Below are 17,205 nucleotides of genomic sequence, written 5' to 3'. Positions count from 1 at the left end.
CAAATGCATCGACAAGCAATCTTATTATTAGCAACAGTAAAAGGAACAAATGTTGTACAGAAATTATCCAGTGTAAAATTGAACGAGATGAAAGATAATCGGACAGCATTACGAAAAATCTTCTCAACTATTTTAACATTGGCTAGACAAGGCGTAGCACTGCGGGAAACCCAAAATGATGAACAATCAAATTTCCAGCAAATTTTAAATATGCGCGCAGATGACGTGCTTGAGCTGAAGAGATTATTAAATCAAGGAAGTTATAGTTTCACATCTCATCATATTGTAGATGAAATACTTACTATGATGGCCGATGCAGTAATAAGGCAACAGCTTCAAGTCATCAAAGCTGCATGCTATTATTCTATATTATTGGACGAAACTGCAGATATACTACTGTGTCCAAAAAGTAAGGTGACATTGCATTTATTTCGAAAATTCTTTATTTATTCTTGCAAATCAATTTCGTCCCCTTCAAAGTAATCCCCCCCTGATATAATACACTTATTCCAACGGATTTTCCAATCTTCGAAACAGTTGTAATAATCGATTTCAGGAATGGCCTTTAGCTCCTTCTTCGCAGCGGCTTGAATCTCTTCTATCGACTCGAAACGGTGATTCGTGATTTTTTAACCAAAAACTCGACTAATATCGTTCCACAACCACCGTATTCACCTGATTTGGCTCCATGCGACTTCTGGCTATTCAGCAAACTCAAGCGGCCGCTCCGGGGACACCGTTTCGCTGCGAAGAAGGAGCTAAAGGCCATTCCTGAAATCGATTATTACAACTATTTCAAAGATTGGAAAATCCGTTGGAATAAGTGTATTATATCAGGGGGGGATTACTTTGAAGGGGACGAAATTGATTTGCAAGAATAAATAAAGAATTTTCGAAATAAATGCAATGTCACCTTACTTTTTGGACACAGTAGTATCTTGATCAGAACAGGTCTCCGTTTGTTTGAGAATAGCTTCCAATGATTTAAAAGCATTTGAAATCTTTCTGGGATTTTATAAAACTAAAGATACAAAGGCAGAGACATTATTGAAAATAATACAGGACATCTTAACGCGGTACGATTTGGATATTAAAAACTTGCGTGGACAATGCTATGATGGAGCAGCAAACATGAGTGGACGGTTTACTGGACTACAATCTCGGATAAAAGAATTGGAACCTCGAGCCCTTTTTGTTCATTGTAATGCTCATAATTTAAGTCTTGTAGTCCAAAATAGTGTTGATAATGTTCTGCAGATTAAAAATTTTATAGGGATTGTTAAAGACTTGAATTTGTCACCGTTTTGTCCAACGAAGTAGGTATAATATACTATAAATTATTATTAAGGTTTGTACTTGCCCTCATTCACTGTGCTTTATTTTATGGTGCATGCGGATTAAGTCATTAAAAACTATTTACAAAAACTACAAATCAGTATTGAACTTCTTGGATGAAATGATGAACGATTCGGAACTTGATCATGTAGTATCAGCAAAAGTTTCAGGATTCTTTAACCATTTATTATCATTTAAATTCTACTTCTTTTTAATACTAATGATAGACATTTTTGAAAAAATTGAAATGTTAAATGCATCGTTGCAAAGTTCGAATCTTTGCGTAAATAGTTCGCATGAAAAAGTGAATTGTTTTGAATAGTCTATCAAAAGCGCGAGAAACAAAATTTGAAGAGTCCTGGAAAAAAGCAACTGCAGGTGCTAAGGTATTGGATCTGAAAGATCCTAAATTGAAGCGGCAAAGAAAAATTCCTAAACGCCTGGAACAAAAATCCATTGATAGTATCGGTCATGTTTTTCAATCTGCAAAAGAATATTATAAAAAAATATTCTTTGAAGTTTTTGATTATGTTTTGTCATCTTTAAATCATCAGTTTAGTTCGGACACCATAGATTTGTTAAATAATTTTAAAAATTTTGCAACGGGAAAAACTAAAATGAATAAAGCCAAAGTGATACATTTTTTTAATAATTCAAAGCCTAAAAGTTCTGCGACACCGTCAGTTGGTGATTTCAACGAAGATAAGTTAATACTACATCGCGATATGTTTCTGGACATAACGAAAACCAAAAATTTAAAAATGAATTCGTTGAAAAACGTCGTTAATTTTTTGAAAGAAAATAAATCCGTAGCTGACCTTCTGTATAAATACAAAAAAATTTTATTAAACTTCTCTTGACAATACCGAGTTCAACTTGCACTTGTGAGCGCTCTTTCTCGGCATTGCGACGTCTCAAAACGTACCTTCGAAATCTGATGGGACAAAAACGACTAAATGTGCATGTGTATAAGCATGTTGCTGCGAACTTAGACATTAAAGTGATCATGGATGAGTTTATATCCAAAAATAATGTTAGAGCAAGTACCTTTGCGAAATCATAAAACAATAACATCTAAGAATAATACAAGCGCAAATTCCTCTGTGATAAATAATAATAATAATAATGTATATATATATCTAAAAGGTGTAAAATCATGTAGTCATTCTTTAAGCCCATTCTACACGATCTATAATTTGCGACAAAATTCCATTTATAATTTGATATAGAAAACGTGTGAACAAATGAAACGTATAAAATAGGTGCATTTTAGTGTATAAATACCCGTGAATTGTAAATGACATAGACTACAACTTAACCTACTGTCATCTCTGATCATCATATGTGGCAATGTCTTGGTTCTGGGAGCAAATGACTTGTTCATTAACTAAACATAAGAAATTTTTTTACCTTCACTACATTAGAAAAGATTTCTTTAAATTAAAATGTTACTTAAATAAATCTTTAAATTGTTTTTTATTTAATCTTAAAAAATTTTTATACGCTACTAGATCTTTGATTGAAAGTTCATTATGTAATATTAAGTATACTTTACTTTCTTCTGATATGTCATAACTTACACCAAATATTTCTGTTGTGTTTACGAAGTTTATTTCTACGAGTAGATATTGCTATAATACAATTATAGCGTTAAATATAATAATATATATATCTAAAAAATAAGATAAGATTTCTTGTGATATCTTAAACTTATACAGAAAATATATTTCATATATATAACAAAAGCGATATTATTAGAACTACCTACACCCCTCCCCCCTGCTTCAATAAAGTACTTCACACCCAGAAAAATCAGAAGTCTCCGTCCCTGATACCAATATTACATTAATAAGTGATAATAAGTAATAATTAACTTTTTGTATTATCACTTACTGATAAAATATTTTTATTAAACTTATGTGTCAGCAGCTAAAGACAATTAAGTAAAAATGTATATATAATATTATAGGGCATTAAATAGTGTGGAATGATTTGCTAATTACGAGCGTGTGCGTGTGGTGTGTGAACAGGCACGAATGTCTTAGATAGCAGCGAGAAAAATCAGAGCAACGCGTCTAGAGCTTGTGATGATTATGAAAATTAGGAACTACAACTCAAGATGCTAAAGAAAACGTATCTTTCTGACCACTATGTCAGGATTCTGATAGGCATGCGCTTAAAGGGAAAAACTGCCGAGTGGCTTAGGTTAAAACCTGAGCATATCGAGTTATCTCTCGATGATTTCCTTGAAGAGCTTCGCGGGAATACGATCGTCCAAGTAAAATAAAATTGCGCAAGCGATTTGAGGAGCGTGTGTGGAAATCAAGTGAAACATTTCATCAATACGAAAAGGTTATATTGGCCAACCAAGTACCTACACCAAAGAAGACGAGGTGATGGAATACCTCATAGACGGAATACCAGAGACAAATATGCGAGATCAGGCGCGTATTGGGCAGATTTCGACGAGGGCAGCGTTACTGAGAGCGTTTGAGAAGGTGACTCTAAAGGACAAGGTTTCAGTCAGCAATACCGGTGACAGTGCGGAGCGGCAACGACGGAATGACGGAGATCATCATCGACGAACGGACGAGAAAACCAAGAGTGAAAAGAAGGAGGCGGCGAGCAACGAGACGGAGAGACGGTGCTTTAACTGCGGTCAGCGAGAACACACGGCTGCAGATTGTCCTATGAAAGCGCAGGGTCCAAAATGTTTTCAGTGTGGTGAGCGACACATTGCCGCGAAATGCAGTAAGAAACAAAATATTGTGCAAAGCGTAGAGGTAACCGTGAGTAAAAAATGTGAAAAAAAATGTTAGCGTAGGCGGGTGCATGTTTACTGCTCTTATAGATACGGGAAGCAACATTTGTTTAATGCGAGCTAGTGCATATGTTCGATTAGGCTGTCCGAAATTAAAGTTAAAAGAGATTCGATTTCGTGGCGTGGGTGCGACCGGAAATTCAACGATGGGCGAATTTGACACGAAAATAATAATAGACGATCACAAATATCCCATCCTTGTGCGCGTCGTGCAAGATACGTTATTAAAACAAAATTTGCTTGTCGGCACTGACTTTTTGAATTCAGTAGAGTTAATAATAAAACCGGGAAAAATCGTTATTAATCCGTTACCGGAGACAGAGTGTGTCGATGATTTTCCAGAGATCTTAAAGATAGATATAGATGTCAATGATAGTGATATTGATTTATCCCACGTCCCGGAAGCGAAGCATAGAGGAAAAATTGTGAAACTCGTGCGTAATTATAAACCGAATAAAACGCGAGACATAGATTTAAAGATGTCGATAACAATAAAAGATGACGAACCTGTCTATCAACGAGCGAGACGTCTAGCGATGCCTGAAAGAGAGATAGTCAAAAAACAAATGAAAGAGTGGGTGCGTGACGGTATAATTCAGCCATCGCTATCGGATTATGCGAGTCCGATTGTATTGATGAAAAAGAAAAACGGTTCCACAAGACTGTGCGTAGACTATCGGCAGTTAAACAAAAAGATAATAAAAGATAGATATCCGTTGCCATTAATAGAGGATCAAATTGACGCGCTGCAAGGAGCAAACCTTTATAGTACTCTTGATTTGACAAATGGTTTCTTTCATGTCAGAGTCAATGAACAGAGTCGTAAATACACTGCTTTTATCACTCCTGATGGGAATTACGAATTTTTGCGTGTTTCTTTCGGATTGTGTAATTCTCCGGCTATTTTTCAAAGATTTATTAACATTGTATTCAAAGATTTTATTCAAGAAAAAATTGTATTATCATATTTAGATGATTTAATTGTGCGAACAGTTGATTACGAGAGTGGAGTACAAAATTTGGAAAAAGTTTTGCAAGTTGCAAGCGAGGCTGGTTTAATAATTAACTGGCGAAAGTGTAGCTTTTTGAAAAAGCGTGTTGAATTTCTCGGACATGTCATTGAGAACGGATATGTATCTCCGAATGAGCATAAAATTGAAGCGATTAAAAATTTTCCTGAGCTCACGAGTATTAAGCGAGTACAAAGTTTTTTGGGTCTTAGTGGATATTTCCGTAAATTTATACCGCAATATTCACTCATCGCGCGACCATTAAGTGATCTTTTGAAAGCGAACGCTAAATTTAAATTCGGAGAAAAAGAAAGACAAGCTTCTTTCTTCAATTAAAAGAAATATTATATACAAAGCCTTTATTAAAGATATATAAGATAGGTAGTGAGACGGAATTGCATACAGATGCGTCTATGCATGGATTGGGCGCGATACTGTTGCAGAGAGATGAAGTTGACAATACATTGCATTCTATTTATTATAGCAGTCATAAAACAACGTCTGCAGAACAGAAGTATCCGAGTTACGAATTAGAGGTATTAGCGATAAGCACTAAAAAAAGCACTAAAAAAATTTAGACCTTATTTATTAGGGATTCCATTCATCATCGTAACCGATTGCCGCGCCTTTGTAGCGACATTGAATAAAAAAGACTTATGCGTACGAATTGCCAGATGGGCATTGTTGCTTGAAGAATTTCAATACCGCGTCGAGCACCGTCCAGGAAAAAGTATGAAACATGTAGATGTCCTGAGTCGTTACCCGTTACCGGAATGTAACTTAATAAATAGAGAAAGAGATAGTTTAACAGTACGGTTAAAAAAGGCACAATTGGAGGATAGTGGTGTCAAAAAAATATTTGAGTTAACAGAGTCAAATAAAATGACTGACTATGTTGTCAGGGGTGGATTACTTTTTCGCGAGAATAACGGTGAATTATTAGTGGTAGTACCGAAAAATATGCAGTCACAAGTAATTAGACAAGCACACGAAGTAGGACATTTTTCTGTAGCAAAAACTGAAGCAATATTGCGTAACGATTATTGGATACCAAATGCGAAAGTAAAAATTGAAAAAAATAATAAGAAATTACGTCGCGTGTATCTTAGCGGAGAAAAAACACGGTAGGCAAGACGGATTCTTAAATCCAATCGCGAAAGGGGAGGTTCCTCTCGATACGTATTACGTGGATCATTTAGGGCCTCTTCCTTCTACGAAGAAAAATTATAAATACATTTTCGTTGTAGCAGATGCGTTCTCTAAATTTGTATGGCTTTATGCAACTAAAACTACGAGTACGAGTGAAATCTTAGATAATCTTCGTAGACAGGCGTCTATTTTTGGAAATCCGCGTAGAATAATTTCTGATAGAGGCACTGCCTTTACCTCCAAAGACTTTTCTGAATATTGTACAAGCGAGAACATTGAACACATTTTGAGTACAACTGGAGTGCTGAGAGCAAACGGGCAGGTCAAGCGCGTGAACCGTACACACATACCATTGTTAATAAAATTAGCTGATCCCAAGTGCGATAAGTGGTATCTAGAGCGTGCGTAGCAGTATATGAACACTACTGTACATAGAAGTATTGGTACGGATCTGTTTCATTTATTATTTGGTACTAAAGCTCGATTACAAAATAATCCTGAAATTCGTAGATTAATTGAAACTGAGTGGATAGAAGCATTTCAAGGAAAACTTGATGAATTGAGAGAGCGTGCGACAGAAAATATGTTAAAGATACTACAAGAAAATTGGCGAGTATATAATAAAAAAAGAATTGCGGCGATAGTTTATAAAGAAGGTGATTTAGTAGCAATCAGACGAACTCAGCAAAAACCAGGTTTAAAATTAGCAACAAAATTCCTTGGTCCTTACAAAGTAACTAGAGTTTTGCGAAATGACAGATATCTTGTGCAACGAGAAAGTGGAAATGAGGGACCATATACACTTCTTCTTCTTGTGATAATATGAAGCCCTGGATGCCAAGTTCGTCAGATAATGAATTAACGATAAAGAATAATGATATTCGGGGTCAAATATCATTGCATATCATGCAGAATGGCCGAGTGTGGGATGGTTTGCTAATTACGAGCGTGTGCGTGTGGTGTGTGAACAGGCATGAATGTCTTAGATAGCAGCGAGAAAAACGCGTCTAGAGCTTGTTGTAGCAACGATATAATGTGTGTGATTTTTATCATGTTGCATTTTCTTACGTTGTCTTGTGCGATTTCGTTTTAAAATATTGTGAGTGTGAATTTAGTGAGACTTAAGTTTTGATTTCGATGCGCATTTTCCAAATTTGCACTAAATAATTTAATTTCCTACAATAGTGTATATATTTTGTAACAAAATATCTTATTTTGCTATTTTATATTAACCTTTTTATTCTTATTTATAAATTTAAGGTGAAAGAAAAGTTATTACTCAAAAAATAAAACAAAAATACAACACAAGATAAGAAACTTTTTACTACAAATTCTCAATTTTTATTCAATGAGAAAATGAGATATTTTTTCTATACTCACAATTAGAAATAAAAGTTTGTGACAAACCAAATTTGAGAAGTTAAAAGATAAAATGATAAAATCATGTTTTATTTAATTTAAAGGACTTAGCTTTAACAGAATATTAAAATACATATAATTATATTCAATATAAGAACATTAATTAAAATAATGTGAAAAATTAAGTATACAATGGATATAATTTTGTCAACGGCATTTGAAGTTAAAGCTGACTGGCTTGGATACACTTTCTATTTTTTTACGACTAATCTGATTCTTAATTTTCTTTTTCGACTCGCATAGTAAGTCGAAATAACTAGATGGATATTCGTTGTTTGTAAAGATTTTTATCATTCGCAGTTTTCAATATGTACAATATTTAGTAAAAGAAAAGTGTGGTAATTTAAAAAATTACAAGAAAGTAATGTATAATTAAATGGTATAACTATAACTTTTTTTAAACGGAAGATATAGTTTATTATTGTTTATAATTTTTTACATAATAGTAATTAAACTTTTTGTTTTAAAATACAGCATACAACGAGTATAATAAAAAAATAAGAAAATACGACCAAGAAAATTTTCTTTAAATGTATTTGTATATCACTGCATATGTTAGTGCGTGTACTTACTGTAAATATGTATAGTAAACAGAAATCGACAATTTCTTATCGGCATACTTGATAATATATTACATACTTGACATGACTCGACAATTTTATTTATATTTATCATGATACGCTATATCGTCAGCGTATAATGCTAAATACAAATAAAATTGAAATTATCGTTAATATTATTATCTTCACGTTATACGTTTCTTATCTGTTTTTTTTTTTGCATTTTTCTTTATCATATCATCATAAATTTATAATTACGCAATATAAGAAAAATAAGAATAACACTTGTACATCTTTACGATAATATTAAAATTTTTAGATTACATTTTTAATCTCGTTTATCTAATTTCGTACGAGGCAAAGATTAGACTATTAGTTTCTCAATAAAAAGAATCAACAATCAAAATCATAACAGCTGTATTTATTTTTGCAACGACGTACACAGTTGTGATAAAAACAACACATTTGCTTCTTATACATGTCGTCTAAGCTAGATGCGCACGATGACATGCATAAAAATTAAAATAAGTTTTTATTGTTCAATATTTCTTCGTGTGATAAGAAAAGATTGACACAATCTTATTTTTGAATCGGGTTTTGATAAAATTTAAAAAGATATTAAAATTGTCATAACTAATATCAATTATAATAATTCAATTCAAATAGAATTTTTTACATCCAAAATAATATAAACAGTAATTGTCAATTAGGATAATCTCCGTTCATGTTATTTTTCTTGCTTTTTTTTTTCTTTAAAATAATATAAGCAATAATTATCAATTATGACAATTTTCGCTTATATTAATTAATTGCATTAGAAATAATATAAGGAGATATTATGAATTATGATGAAATCTGCTTCTATTACTTTGATCGCAAGAATTTGAGTGACCAGGAAAAAAGTAAATTAATTTTTTATTTTATTTCATTAGCTTATATATTTTTTAACATACTGCGACAGAAATAATTAAAATGATTATATATGTGTGTGTGTGTGTGTGTGTGTGTGTGTGTGTGTGTATTTGTGTGTATTTGTGTATGTTATTAATAAAAATTATTTATTATAATTACACTTTTCTTAATTCTTACAATGGACAAAAATAAGGCATTAACAATGAATACATTTGCAAACATTTTTTTATTTATTTACAATTAAACTAAAAATATAAATCGTACTTAAAAAATAAAAAAATAAAAGAAATCTCTACATAAATGTTTTAAAATATAATTAAAATAGAATAAAATCTTTAAAGTTATATATTATATGTATGTAGTTTAATATGTACACAAAATATACAAATTTATTACAAAAATTTAAATATCAGGCGAGTCGTATGTGACTTCCTTTGACTTAAAAAGAGTTCAGTGACTACACATTTTAATAAGTGTTAATTTTTCTAATATTGAGACATATGTCTCCACCCATTGGCGACGTTAGCGTACCTTTCGGATCGAGAACCATTGGTATTAAGGTTTTCTCGCATGGTTCCACCTCGTATTTGCTCAAAATAGTAATAATTCCCAGTTTTGTTTGTAAAAGCCCCATACGGGCACCTGTGGAATAATAATATATGAGATGTCTCACAATTCTAACAAAAAAAAAAAAAAAAATGAACGGCATTAATAAAAATCAAATGTTAAAAAATTAATTCTTTGTAATATTGTAATTAAGATTGTAAAATTCGTAACTGTAAAATTGGACAAAAGGTAAATTATTCAGATTGTTGTGTATAGCATAAATGTAGGCGTGGCGCACCGTAAAAAGGTATTTAATAAATAAGTTAATTAACTCATTAAAGAGAAAAACACTTGGCCGACGTTTCTTCGCAGTTTTGATCGTAGAAATTATTTGCAGTTTTTAAAACACCTTTTTGATAAAAAAGGAACAGTAAAAATTATTAGTGGGTATCGCCCCTGCAATAATTGTATTAGAAAAAAAAGGAGCCAAAAAATATTCTGCTCTCTCTCTCTCTCTCTCTCTCTCTCTCTCTCTCTCTCTCTCTCTCATAAGTCAGCGACATATACAAAGTAAGTATTTTTGATTTATGTACACGGGAAAATTAAAAATTCGAATTTGTACATTACTCTGTTGGTTCTGTTAAAATTTCTATAATTACTATTAATGTTCTCACCTATACATATGCGTGGACCCTCTCCAAATGGAAAATAGGTACATGGCTGTATGATACGTTTGTTTTCTTCGCTGAATCGCTCCGGATCGTATCTTTCTGGATCAGGGAAGAATTCCGGGTTATAGTGCATGCCTTGCATCGAAATATAGATTGGCGTGCCCTTTTCGATAACCAAATCGGAATTTGGCACCTTGTAGGTATCAACCGCTACGCGATCTAGAAATGCCAGAGGCGGATACATCCGCAAAGTTTCGGACACCACCATGTCGAGATACGGAAGCGACATGACCTGAGAGCAGACAAATAAAATATATACTTTAAGCTTGACAGTAATATTAAAATAATTCGTTTTATTCAATTTTTTAATAATAAAAAAATGATTTATGATGTTTGCATACCATGTCATATGTAATTTTGCCATCAGTTTCGTGGAGCGCATCAAGAATTTCTTTTCTGAGCCTATTTTGTATTTCCGAATGTATCGCAATTTCGTACAAAGTAAAAGCCATAACCGATGAAGAAGTTTCGTAACCAGCTGTGAAGAAAACAGCTGCTTGCGCTACTAGATCATCCCCGTCAAACTCTAAAATTTTAAATTAACTCATTTTACAAAATTTGTAATTGTTATGATTAATTTTTATCTATTGAAATTATTTAAAACAAATTAAATTCTGATCTTTTAAATGCACAAATTGAAAAGTTCACGCATTAAGAACGTTTAAATCATTTTGCTTACTGAATCCTCCAATGTTCTGATCTTTATAAGTGTTTTGTAGTTCAATAAGAGTATCAATGAGATCATTCCTCTTTTGACCAGTTTTTATACGTTCAGTGAGAGTCTCCCAAAGGACACTACGTAAGAAACCGGTGGCTTCCTTGCCGAACGTTCTCATACCGGTCCAACGAACTATCGTTGGAAAGAAGAACATCGAAAGTAACTCAAAACCACGGATAATGTTATACTCAAAAATCTTTTTGCCGTATTTTCGGAACTCGGCGTCTGGATTATTCAACGAGTTCACATTGAGTCCGTAAGCAGTAATACCAATTATGTCCGTAGCAAATTTGGCAGTTAAATCTTTCACTTGAATGTTCATTCCTTTATCTGCCGCCAACATTTCAATTTAATATTAACAATGTTGTTCCAGTTATTTAGTAGTAATAATTTTTCTTTCAACATTTGTAATTCCATTTTAGCGCACTTACCTTCCAATATCAGCAAATCAAGATATGCATCAAGATTTTTACCGCATTCTGTCATTAGCTCAAACATCTTTTTCAGTTTGCCCGATGTGAATGTTGGTGTCAACTTCGTCCTTAAAAATTTCCAGACTGGATTTTTTATAAAGAAAAGATTAGCATAACCCAGTCGATCATTTGTATCTGGTGAACCGTATCGATCAGAGAAATAATTAAAATCCTTCACTAAGACGTTTTTAACGATTTCCCGATCGCGGATCATCAAGCACGGTTTGTCTAATAAGTAGAACCCGATATAAGGCACTCCTTCCCCTTGATCATATAAATCTTTCATAAGATGTGAAGGATTTTTCTTCATAAGCATGCAATCCGTGAAATTGCCAAAAAATGGAGTCGGAGTCGCTTCTCTAACACCTCGTTTCCTCCAGTACCCAAATTTTCGTGTCATATAAAGATACAGAGTTATAAGGAGAGTCGCCAGAATTATTATGCCATCCAAACCCCAGTAAGCCGTGATGAGTGCCATTTTTTACTTTGCCTACAAAAACACATTTTTGTATTGGTCTAAAAAAAATAGATGATAATTTAAGCAGCTCGTCACTAATATTTATTTGTTTAGTAATTATATTACAAATAGCTGAAGATTCGATCAATAATTTACACAAGTATTGAGAATTAATATAAATATTAATTTATAAGATATGATTACAAAGCAGATTTTTATTATAAAGCAACTTTAAGTATATTGTTGCATGCCCGCCCTGAAGAAGAGACTAATATCGATTCGACTAATATCGAGACGATCGCGATGTATGTAACAGGAAAAAATTGTTCCCTATCAACGGTTGTTGTGATTGTCATCATCTGGATCTTTCTTACAAACTGTCACATTCTTATATTAAAGTTATTTTTTTAAAAGTCTGTCTTATTATCTCTCCATGAGTGCGCGTGTTATTGAAGAGCATTAGTGCGCGAATACGAGACGACCTTCCCGATCGTAACAATATCATAAACACAATTAGATATTAATACTCGGTTAATTTTATACTCAAAAATTCGTATTAATTAAGAAAAATACCAACTCCCGAGTATTTAACATCTTTTTAAACTCGAGTCTGTGTCATTAAAAATAAATACTTAATATTTAATAGTCACTCAATAAGTTATCGCAAAAAAATATCACGTTGATGAAAAGATCGTAATAATTTGAAGTCGTAACTATAAAAATAAGAAATTTAATAATGAGTTTTCGCATTTTCAAATTCGTCACCACGTTATATAAAACTTAGGATACTTACGTAATCAAACGTTGCGTATCACTTGTAAGAACTGAATGACACTTTTCTACTAAAGTGCGTTGAATTTATACTTTTGCAGCAGTGTCGTTTTCCAATAGCGGCTTGGTCTCTCCTCCACTGCTCCTTTCAAAGTGATAATTGCCAATATAACTCACGATAGCGTGTATTGCGCAAGAAAAAGAACAACTTCACCGATTGTTTATCCGCTATTCCTTTTAATTGTTATTGAGAGTTGGTGACACGATAAACATACTGTCCATTTAAAAACATTATATTTAACTTCGCTTCTATAACTATCGTAAACAGTAATTAAAATCTTGTACTTATTTGTTCATAAAAGTGCATGTAAAGTTGGACTATCATTTGCTATACTTGATAGAATGTATAATTACACATTATGATCCACGTATATCAAGAAGCGTCACGTGTCGGTGCCAAGTCCAAGCGCAGCTAGCAAACCGCCTCTGTTTACGCGAATCAATGTTTTTCATGTACACAAGATCTGATGATCTCAATAAATTTTAGTAACGGCAGAATCGATCGGGTTCCCAGTAGTCTCAGGGTGCTTTCCAGCTACGACACAAGTCGACACTGTGTAAGACAGTGTCCATTAGCATGAGTAAGACAACTAAAATTTTCTCTCTTACACTAATGGACACTGTGTCACACAGTGTCGATTTGTGTCGTAGCTGGAAAATACTTTCAAACGATAGCTTGCGGAAAATTACATTATAAAATGTTTTATTCTTTCTCTCCGTGCCCTACAAGCGAAGAAATCGCGTGTATAATTACACCAATTATTTGACTAAAAAAACTATGATACGAAATTGAAGGGCTCATTTTTGTTTCCAATAAATATGTGCCGCTATAAAAGCACCTATTAAAGTTAAAATATAAGATTTGTTCGCATCGCATGCTCCAAGAGCACTTGGATCACTTGGATCATTTTTATTACCAATCACAGCATTAGAACTAATGCTGTAATTCGTGATAAAAGTGATCCAAGTGATCCAAGTGCTCTTGGGGCATGCGACGCGGACATACCTACATTGTCTTGCTTTCAAATAAGATTAATATTCTCACACCATGGAGGTATTGTATAGACTTTTGTATTGTGTGGACTATTGTATGACGGAGCACAAAATATTAGTGTATTAATAAAATCAGCTTCACTCGTAGATATTAATTAATGTAAGCCAACTGGGAAATAATAAGGTTTCCTTGAACAAATTGTTTATTTTATCAATTATACATCTTTTCTCAAAATGTATCCTTTTCCCGAGACATAAAAGAAATCTTTGTAATAAGTAAATCAACTTCTTATTAGATTTAATAATCAAATAATTGTATTAATAATAGCGGAAATGTTTAAGACGGCTTTTAGTCGTCTTATGTTCAGATTTTAGACAACCGTGATGTCTGTGTACTGAGTGTTGTGTGTATCGAGAAATAAAGTCCTTAAAAATGAAAATATATTACGGGAATTGCTTGAGACTCACCGTCAAATATAAAAATAGAATATTTATAAATATTATAAATATTAAAAAATATAAATTATAATATTATAAATATTTATAATACAATAGAAAATATTCAGTGCAAGTACGAGTTACAAATTACAGAAGTAGCAAAAACTTCAGCATCATGCACGTAGCTGTATTTATAGGCTGCAAATTCCCTTCTATTTCCACTTCATTTTATCTTATTAGTATAAACATTTTTTTATCATTATCAATGTAGGCTTGAGATTGTACACGCAAGTAGTAATTATTTTTCTTGATTTTTAAGATGTCTATATCGTTATCATATCAGAAGTGATGTCATTTTTATAATTATTCTTAAATGCTTATAAGCATAACATTAGTAAACATTAACTTGAATCGCGTAAATAATTTAATGTGTTTTAATATCACTGAACAACGATACTTGAACGTTTTTTCTTTATTACAAGTGTAAATAGTCATTTTTGATGTACTTTTGCCTGTTAAATACAAATATAAATTTAATTATTAGCTCACAATTTTTTTACAACTTTGTGAAAAATGGCGTCGAAGAGACTAAAAATAATGAATTTGAGAGTTCTCATAATATTATTTTATACTAATCGGTATAAAATTTTTTGTCTGAATTTTGTTAGTGCCACGTGAAAGTATCAATTTTAATGATTTTTAGTTTTCAAGATATAACTCTTTTCCTATGTATGTACTACATATACTGCTCAACAAAATTTGACCCTTTTTATGTCACGAGTGTAAATATCATTTTCAATATTTTTAATTGCTACACACAAATCCGTTGTCGAAAGTATATTTTATTCTTGAGAAAAGTGACGATTTGAAGAATTTATCATTTATGGCTCGACAAATACAAATAAAACATTATTTCACGAGACAAACGTCGCAAATATAAAGTATCAAATACAAAACAAATAATTGAAAATAAAAATATAAGAACAAGTAATAATTTCTTGAAGCTCTCACCGTCGAATGGAAAAATTACGGAATGTTAAAAAGTACAAAACACATCTGACAGAATATAAGCTTTAATTTATGTCTCAGTTATCAATTATATACATACGCGAAATTATTCATTAAATTTGTTTGATTTTTCGTAAATCGCTTGCACACTAAATTCCGCACTAACTCACATTTCCTACCTTTTTTTATAGTTCTTTTCGTTATATCTTAGAAACTATACAAAATTTTCAATGCGAGTATGATTTGCCCGACGAGATCTTCAATGCGAGACAATTTGCCCAAGTTACTGAAATGAAATAAACATCAGTGTTATTTACGTAGTTGTATTTATAGATTCCGATATCTATTTCACTTCGTTTGCTCTCATTGCATCAATGTTTGTTATTACTTCAAAATGTAGATTCCAGATTATAACACGTAATTTTCACTGCTTTTAACATTTGAAATACATCTACCGCTCAAAAGATGTCATTTTCATAATTATCCTTAATTGTTTGTTAGAAAATCAAACATTATCTGGCATGTGCGAATAGCTCAACATAATTTTAATAATCGCTTTGCGATACAGGATGTCTTCAAATTTCAATTAATTCAATTACTGATTTATTGCACATAAAAAAAAGATTCAATTACGGATGAAGGGAAACCATGCAGCCTTCAATTTTAATGTAAATAATTGTGTCGTGGAATTATTTGTCGATTAGGGAGTTAATTCGTTAATCTTAACGATGTCGTTATGGTATCGTTGCGCTTTACGTACCATGTAATATCTACGCAACGATACCTCAACGATACCTCATCGTTAAGATTATAGAATTGCACCCTAAGTTAACCGGATTTTGATTCAAAGTCATTCATAGATATTCGTCATAAAACGTTAATGTGATATACAAATATTACTAAATATTATTTAAGCACGTGTAATACCTTTAATAAAATGTGTTTAAAAATTCTCTAAACACATTTTATTAATAGTATCACACTGGCTCGAATTGGCACAAAAATTCCCTGTACCGCCAATACTAAAAAAACACACAAATAAAACATTATTTGACGTTTTTTTAATAAACAAATAATTTTTTAATAAACTTTGAATTAGCTTGTTGTATTTGTACATTCTATTTTAAACTGAAATGCTTCCTCTTTTTTTTGCAACAAATTTGATCCTCTTTTCTTTTTTGAGTTACCCAATACCAGTAACTGGGTCGATATTTGTAGTTTGCAAACTTTTTTATTAAATTTTTTATCATTTTCAGCTTTCAATATGTACAATAAAAATTTCTTCTGAGAGATTTATTATTTAGCAAATTAATTCATTATTCTTCTGTAAAGTTTATTTCTGAAAAACATTCTAGAGCTTTGCAAAAATGTTCCAAAAATAAAATACTGTTTTCTCTTTTTAAATTTGCATCTTCTCTCTTGGTACGTTCAGTGTTTAGAAAGATACCATTTTGCTTACAAATCACACTGCTAATTTAAAAAATTACAAAGAAGTAGCGTATTAAATGGCATGACTGTAACTTTTTTTAACGGAAAGATTAATTTACAATTGTTTATAATTTTTTATCATAATTGTAAATAAACTTTAATGTTTTTCCGTTTTAAAATACAATTTATATCAAAGAAAATAAAAAAATACGATCAGAAAAATTTTCTTTAAACGTGCTTACGTATATAACTGTATATGTTACCACATATATACATGTAGCAAACAAAAATCAACAATCTCTTATTGGTATATTTGACAATATATGTATATACTTGATATGACTCAACAATTTTATTTATATTTAGCATGATATAC

At 31.9% G+C, this 17,205-nt stretch overlaps 1 protein-coding gene across 1 annotated transcript; it reads right to left on the bottom strand.

Annotated features, from left to right (window-relative positions):
- Positions 1-9,528: 9,528 nt before the first annotated feature.
- Positions 9,529-13,151, bottom strand: LOC105197535 (cytochrome P450 6k1). Its single transcript, XM_039459678.1, has 6 exons — positions 12,925-13,151; positions 11,633-12,164; positions 11,163-11,531; positions 10,825-11,009; positions 10,427-10,715; positions 9,529-9,848 (listed from the first exon to the last, which is right to left on the bottom strand). The coding sequence occupies exons 2-6, from the start codon at positions 12,150-12,152 to the stop codon at positions 9,673-9,675; spliced, it is 1,539 nt and encodes a 512-aa protein (XP_039315612.1). The 5' UTR covers positions 12,153-12,164; positions 12,925-13,151; the 3' UTR covers positions 9,529-9,672.
- Positions 13,152-17,205: the final 4,054 nt, after the last annotated feature.

The sequence above is a fragment of the Solenopsis invicta genome, chromosome 2 (genome assembly GCF_016802725.1).
Source record: "Solenopsis invicta isolate M01_SB chromosome 2, UNIL_Sinv_3.0, whole genome shotgun sequence".
NCBI classification, from domain to species: Eukaryota; Metazoa; Arthropoda; class Insecta; order Hymenoptera; family Formicidae; genus Solenopsis; species Solenopsis invicta.
The sequence above is the reverse complement of the archived record's forward strand: the minus strand, read 5'-3'. Positions and strand labels throughout refer to the sequence as shown.